At 39.5% G+C, this 7948-nt stretch overlaps 1 protein-coding gene and 1 long non-coding RNA gene across 2 annotated transcripts; one reads left to right on the top strand and one right to left on the bottom strand.

Annotated features, from left to right (window-relative positions):
* The first annotated feature begins 1169 nt into the window (after window positions 1–1169).
* On the top strand, window positions 1170–4034 carry LOC112079743 (uncharacterized). Its single transcript, XM_024145597.2, has 2 exons — window positions 1170–1312; window positions 2587–4034. The coding sequence occupies exons 1-2, from the start codon at window positions 1261–1263 to the stop codon at window positions 3570–3572; spliced, it is 1038 nt and encodes a 345-aa protein (XP_024001365.1). The 5' UTR covers window positions 1170–1260; the 3' UTR covers window positions 3573–4034.
* A 618-nt stretch (window positions 4035–4652) lies between these two features.
* Window positions 4653–5541, bottom strand: LOC139027291 (uncharacterized). Its single transcript, XR_011479365.1, has 2 exons — window positions 4998–5541; window positions 4653–4950 (listed from the first exon to the last, which is right to left on the bottom strand). It is a non-coding gene; the product is annotated as an uncharacterized lncRNA (long non-coding RNA).
* Between the last annotated feature and the right edge of the window lie 2407 nt (window positions 5542–7948).

The raw sequence follows: 7948 nt of genomic DNA on the forward strand, positions 1-7948 counted from the left end.
ACACACACACACACACACACACACACACACACACACACACACACAAATGGTAAGCAAAGGAGGATATCTTACTATTGTATAATGTGTGTGTGACACAGAGAGACAGAGATAGAGAGCAAGGACTCAGATGCAATATCTTATATCAATATTTAAATAAAGTTAAATAAATGTTAAATAAAAAAATAAAAACATTCCCATAGGCACTCATCAGTGTGACCACAAGCACCTCCACTGGTTCCTGTTAGTCTACTGGTTCATCCAGGGGTTGTATTTGGGACTTGATGGGTAGTAGAAGACACTTGACTTTTCCATGATTAAATTCAATTCCCACGGTGTGCCATTCAATTGAACCTTTGGACACATCCTCCCACAGCTATGTAAACCTTGGGTGATGATATGCCTCATCATTGTGTGATTCCCTGAAGTATGAGTGATATGGGGCTGAATGGGGAGGAAGATGAGAGATAGTTTCTCCTGTCCCACAGCAAACGGGTCTTCCTACAGCAGCGGGCAGAATTCTGATTACCTAGATCCAGGATTTCCTCAAAGTCCCCTTTCAAGAAGGACTGATCCAAATTAGCAAGAGGAACTGAGTGTTAGACCCCACAGGCAGTGGACAAAGCATGTCCTAGAGAGCGACTGACTTGCCTGACAGCATTCCCAAAAAGGGAGGAATTGTAGCCAATTTCTTACGCCCATAGTAATGTACAGGAATGACACCAACCTGACTGGCTGGCTGAGGGAGAGACAGAGAGAAGATCTCTCATTAATGTAGCCTAATTATTTGTATTTTATTTATTTAACTAGGCAAGTCAGTTAAGAACAAATTCTTATTTACAATGACGGCCTGCCCCGGACGACGCTGGGCCAATTGTGCGCCACCCTATGGGACTCCCAATCACGGCCGGATGTGATACAGCCTGGATTCGAACCAGGTTACTGTAGTGAACCAGGTTACTGTAGTGACGCCTCTTGCACTGAGATGCAGTGCCTTAGACCGCTGCGCCACTCGGGAGCCCTTTATGCTACATACTTGTAACAAAAACCTTGTATCAAAAACATTAGTTATTGATTGTTTGATTTGTGTGCACTTGATGTGGACCCTAGACCCCGTCATTCTCCCTCCGTAAAACACTCCCTAATAAAATACCGCGTCACTTCCTTGCCAATCCCTTAGAAAAAGAAATATTAGAAAGGGACGAACGACGCTGGGAAAGAGCGAGAAGAAGCCAGAAGAGAAGAAGCCAGAAGAAAAGACCGATGAAAATAGGGATAGTGAGGCGGGAGGAAGCGAAACACGAGCGTAATCAAAGTAAGTTCCCCATACTTTTTCTGTTTTGAAAACACTCCACTCAGAAACTTGATCGGCGGAGCGCAAGTTTTGCACTTTTCCTCCGCATTGACACCACTCATTATGGCCTTCCATAGACTACTATTGCTAGGCAATCTATATGATACGTTTTTGAGTTCAATTCGCAGACATTCGCTATTTGTTGAAATGGGGTCCCGAGCTATGGCTGGCAGTAAGTTTGACATAATGTAGCCTGCCTTGCCGCATAAAAGCGATCAGTTTTATGAGGAGTTGTTGATTTTGTTTTGATGAGGCATATCACTTGCAAGGACAAGGGGACTCACATAGGGTCTAATGAACTTTCAACCGCTTACTGTTTAATCCTCTGATGAAAGTTATTAGTAAATAGTAAACAAATGACAGTAATGTCAGACTGCTTTTTAAATGTAGGCTACCTCATTGTCTTTAAAAGCTCAGTAACACCGGTTTGAGCCCATTTTCAATATAGTTTTAAATTCAATGCAATAGGGAATCATTGTAATTGCTTTTAGTATTGCCCTAGATAGTGTTTGTCTATGGCTTTAAAGTATCCTACCCCGAGGGAAGGAATCCAGGCAGAAGTATGTTTCACTTGCAAGTCACAGCATGGCCTTGGCATAAATATCAATGCCAAACGACTAGTTGGTTTCTCACACTCTTGCACAACAGTGATGTTTTTAGGTAGGCCTGTCATGACAGGTCACTGTATATAAGACCATAGAAGTCTGCCCTGTACAGTGACACTAATCAAGGGAAATGGCCCCTCAGTGACAGCTTGGCTCTGGGCCCCTCATATTCACTTACTCTCTGTTATCTATGTTGACAGTCTAGAATGGACTAATCTGTTCACTGTAGGTTTATATACTGGCAAAAACCCTTTTTGTGAAGGTATTTTATTTCTGTTGTGTCTTCTAAATAGGTTTATTGAGTTGATATTTGTCTCACTGACTGAACTTGGCTCAGTTTCCGCATAAATAGATCACGTCAAAGTAAGAACATCAAGGTAGGTCGTTAGTAGTTTCATTTAGTCTGCCAGTGTGTTTTCTGATGCATAGAAGATCATGTTTCTGCTTGATGTGTTTTCTCACCCCACTGGTTTTCTTTTCTCCCCGTCTCTGGCCTCTGTCTATATTTCTGTCACTCTTTCATTTTTTCCCATGCTCTCTTCGCTACACCACTTTTTCTCTCCCTCTGTACCCCATTTTCTCTCTCTCTCTCTTGCCTCCTTTCTCCATAATTCTTTCTCCCTCTCTCAGCTGTCATGCCACTCCACAAGTCGTCCCACAAGGCACCTCGCCTGGACCCCACCATGATCTCAGCTCCGCTGGGGGACTTCCGCCACACCATGCACATCGGGAGGGGCGGAGATGCTTTCGGTGACACCTCCTTCCTGGCTACTGTCGGCCCCAGCCCTGACCCTGGGTCTCCGGGTGCCACGGCAACAAACGACTCAATGSCGCCCGTTGATTCCGAGACGCCACTTAACCACACTGATGATGTCACGGATGGCTTCGGAAGCCCACTGAACAGTGAGCTTCAGCATTCCGAGTCGGTGTCGTCTTTCACACTCGATATGGATTTCGACCTGGGCCCATCCATCATGGGTGATGTGCTGGGGGTGATGGATGGACTGGGGCTGGACTCAGACTGGACTAGGACTCGCGCTAATGAGGAAGACGTCTTCAGTCCAAGCAAAAGTCTTGTCATTGAAGTGGAGAATTTTAAAATGGCGGCGGAGGATCAGTCTGTCAGCATAAGGAACGAGCTGAATGAGAAGAAGCTTTTAGGGATCGAGGGAGATGAGGTGGGAGATGGAAGGATAATAGAGGGGACTGGAGGGATCAAGGCCAAAGGCCAGAGGCCGAAGGTGAGATTCAGCGACAAACGAGAGGAGATCATTCGCCAAGCGTCGGAGGAGGAAGGTCAGGAGTTAGATGTTGAGGAAGAGTATGTGAGTCCCACTGAGGAAGATCGAGAGAGAGGGAACAACGTCATCAGCGTGCCAATCGCGGGAATAGAGGTACAGCCCATCAATCACAAGGCGGATTCACCTTCCAGTCCCGCCTCCTCACATAGCTCAGAGTATGAGGGTGTCACCCCATTGGACAGGAGGAGGGTTGACAACTGTCACTCAGAGACTGATTCCGAGGAGGAGGAGGAGGAGGAGGAGGAGGAGGAAGGGGGAGACAATGGACGGGGCTACACATTTGAAGATGAGTTTGATGATGAAATCGGCCTATAAGAGTGCTATGGGGCGTCTTACGTCAATCAATCAGAGGATAAAATGGTTCCTCATTGGTTGTGAACTATGTACAGTTTACTTCCTCTATGCATTGTTCTGCAAATTATCATTCAGAAGGGAGGTTTAACCAAAGCTAAGTATTTCAGAATAACAACTGGATATTTGAAGAGTCTCTGTTGAAATGTTTTTGGGACCAAATTGCTCCTTTGGATCCTCAGTCATAGACATGCAGTTAGTAAACAGTTACTACAGGAATCCGTTTCATTGAATCAATCTTATAAGCGCCAATTGATGGACAGAAAAAATGTGACCTTTGAAATAGCCACCTAGTATTCAGATTTGAAATGCTACATTTTTAACAGACACTGTACTTCAATTTATTATGTCTCAATTCAAAATACACAAAGAATAGCCTAGTATTGTTTTAGGCCAAGCAGTTTTTCAGTGAATAAATAGCCTAGTTTGCAGCACTTTAATTCATTTCAAGAAACTGGAAGCTTTACTGTTAAATCAGTGCTCAGTAAAAGATAATGACAGTTTTTTAAATGAAAATGATTAAGGCAAATGGAAATGTTTTAACTAACATGTTTTAGTTTTTACCAGGTCAAAGGTGTTTCTTAAGAGAAAGTGCATATGATACAGAAAGACTAGTATCTTATGCTGAAGGTGCCTTAAAGGGAGTTGTATTGTTCATATCCCTGTGCTTTAACTCACTATAGCCATGTCTTCCTTCTTTATGTTGTATTTTCATATCATGTATTGCTCAGAGCAAATTGCTTTGTTGTCCGTTTTGCATTGCATCTTAATGCTCTTTAGAAACAAACTATAAAACTAAATGAACCAGCCTTTTTAGGACGAATGTAGATTTCTTTGCCACCTGTTTCTCCTCCTAATTCATGGAAAGTGTTTTTTCCTGAGTGATTTTATTGTTAAATGCCACTGGGTTGTTCTACGAAATGAGTCCTTTTTAGGTAGTGTAACTTGGTTAAAAAAAATATATATATTTTAACATTCTATAATGATGAGCACATTTTCAACTTAATAAAACATGTTTTCCCATCTCAAGAGGTTAAATAAAAATATATACTATAACTGCCAAATAAAGTAAGTGTTGACCGTAACAGGGTTAATGATTTCATCTTAAATCAGCCATAAATCCCCTTGTGACAGGGGGAATGGAAGCTTGTTGCTTGCAACAGGGAGGGGCAATTGAATGCAAGGTTCAAAACATTTTATTAAATTAAACATTATTAGCCTGTAGCAATGAGTAGCAGGGGTGACGAGTTAAAGCTCGACCCACTCAGTTTTCCACCACAAAACACCAGAAAATGGCCAAAAAGAGTAGAACCAGCTCACCTGCGTTTACACTATGATTTGACTATTAGTTTATTTTTGAAAAAAATATTTAAAAAGGAATAGTTTCACGATATTAAGACAAGTTCAGTTCACGTAACAGGGTTGACCTTAAAATTAGTGACTTTTTTAAAATAAATAAAAATATGTTTACGATAATGATTCACTAATCTCATGAAATAAAGAATTATCTTCAGAAATGACTGTCAAAGCAACAGAATAACTAGGGTTTTACAATTTTGGGGTGAAGTGGATTAAAATCTTCTGAGAAGTCAGTGCACAGAGGGACATTTATTCATATAAAAAAAAATCCGATTTTGAATTTTCCATGTGGTCTACTTCATTTAATATAACAGGTTTTTCAAATCCAATATTGGTGCACAATTTCTACTTAAAATATCAAAGGATGCAAAAGCAACTCATTTCATGGAACAACCCTACTCTGTTTATGGATACCTCAGTTTAAGAATTTCCTCTTATTTAGAGCTTTAATATCTATGGTGTTTTCATGAAATAAATCTATCATTCCTATTTTTTTTAACTGTGGACTGTTCACATTCCAATATTTAATTTCTCAAGTCAGAATTTTTCTGACCTAAATTACATCCAATGTAGGCCTATTTTTATTTTAATGCATTTAGCTTGTGTAGTCAAATTACAAAAGTTCTTAGTATTGTTTTTAACGACCACTGGCAATCTCTGAAATTGATGTGCTTCATCTCATGGTTTGAATTTCAGTTTAATGTTTAATGCTTCTTTTGGACCAACATTGTACAATGGGGTTGGGTTAAATGCGGAAGACACATTTCAGTTGAATGCATTCAGGTGTACAACTGACTAGGTTTCCCCCTTTCCCCTTACAAGTAATGCTGTAAGGAGAAGAGGAGGGGGTCCGGAAAGAAATGCCTCAGGACATGTTCTTTATCTTGTGATGGATCCTCTTGGATATGCTGGTTACTTCAATAAACATATTTCCTTACAGCGTAATGTTTCAGCAAAGTGTTTCCTTGTGTCAGTGTACTCTTTAACTTATGTGGAAAGATGGCAGGAATATGAATGCGAGAATACACTCTCCCACGTCTGTATTTGGACAGGGATGCCAACCTTTAAAATGTGGCTATATTCTCCAGCATTTTGGATTTGAGATAATGTTTCATATGAGATGACAGGACAGAATGTCCCCTTTTTATTTGAGGGTATTTTACTGTTTAGAAATGAAAGCACTTTATAGATCTAGTTCCTCCCCCCATTTGAAGATGTCAAGCATTTGGACAAATTTAGCTTCTAGTCTACCAAAGTAGTCAAAAGTTTAATATTTGGTACCAAATTCCTAGCACATATTGACTACGTCAAAATTGTGACTACAAATTCATCGGATGCATTTGCAGTTTGTTTTGTTTATGTTTTGCCCAATAGAAACTGAATGATGACTTGAGTAATTTTCTAAGTGAGTAGATACAATGTTTCTGAACACTTCTAAATAATTCCTGATAATACCATGATTAAGAAAAATCATGAATAATGAGTGAGAAAGTTAGGCTCCAACAAAGCATGCAAACCTGTCACCATTACCAATAATGGGGGAGATGAGCATTTTTGGGGGGGTATGATCTTTATCCCTCTAACTTTCTCACTCATCATTCACAAATAATTTATGATGATCTATAATCATGGTAGCATTCTTATTCATGTAGGTGTTCACAAACACCTATTCTTACGATAAAAGTGTCTCAAATGACAGTACATTATTCACCATTCACTTCCTATTGGACAAACATCATCCGAAACACAACCAAAACAAGCTGTAAATAGACCCCTTTCTGTGTTTACAAATATTGCCGCATGAGGGCACTGTGCGCAAGCTGTGCAAGTTGGTGGCAGAACAAGGGGGAGTTCTTATAGAACACCAGCAAAAAAAAAAGCCTATTTACATGTAGTTTATGAGTGCCTTTCACACTACTTTTGGATTATGATTGGATTTTAAGGCTCGTATGAATGTTCTGCTTAATATAATGTTTGTGTCATCATCGCAAATCAACTGCATTATACTTCAACCAGTAAAATTGATATTTCGGCTAGCTTTTGCTACAGCCTATATCAACCAGCGTTAGCATTCTAGCTAACAACTGCTGCATCCTAAATTTGTTATTTTGCAAAGATACCAACCCAAATATAATCTTAACGACTGTTCAAGCAAGAATCAAAACATAATTGTAAGCGTATGAGAAACCCCAAAAGTTATTTTGTTTAGAAGTAATAAAAACGTAGATCTAGGGTATGTTGACTGGGCAGATGGCAATGGCTTTCTTACTGCCGCCAAGAGTAGCGCGCATCTGTGCATGACGTCAGTGTGTCGTGTACTGGAAAAGGGTCTATGCATCCAAGAAGTTTGTAGTCACAAGCTTGATGTAGTTAGTGGTCATGTCAGAATACCCATACTTGTGTCCTAATAGGCAGTGGTCTAAAGTACTTAAGTAAAAATACTTGAAAGTACTAAAGTCGTTTTTTGGGGTATCTGTACTTTACTATTTATATTTTTGACAACTTTTACTGTATTACATTCCTAATGCAAATAATTAACTTTTTAATCCACACATTTTCCCTGACACCCAAAAGTACTCGTTACATTTTGAATGCTTGGCAGGACAAGAAAAATTATCCAATTCAAACACTTATCAAGAAAACATCCCTGGTCATCCTGGTACTACCTCTGATCTGGCAGACTCACTAAATGCAAATGCTTCGTTTGTAAATGATGTCTGTTGAGTGTTGGAGTGTGCCCTGGCTATCAGTAAATAAAAAAATAAAATGGTACCATCTGTTTTGCTTAATATAAGAAATTTGAAATGATTTATACTTTTACTTTTATTTTTGATTCTTAAGTACATTTTAGTAATTACATTTACTTTTGATACTTAAGTATATTTAAAACCAAATACTTTTAGACTTTTACTCAAGTAGTATTTTACTGGGTGACTCACTTTTACTTGAGTCATTTTCTATTATTAAGGTATCTTTACTTT

The sequence above is a fragment of the Salvelinus sp. IW2-2015 genome, unplaced genomic scaffold (genome assembly GCF_002910315.2).
Source record: "Salvelinus sp. IW2-2015 unplaced genomic scaffold, ASM291031v2 Un_scaffold9305, whole genome shotgun sequence".
In the NCBI taxonomy this organism is placed as follows: Eukaryota; Metazoa; Chordata; class Actinopteri; order Salmoniformes; family Salmonidae; genus Salvelinus; species Salvelinus sp. IW2-2015.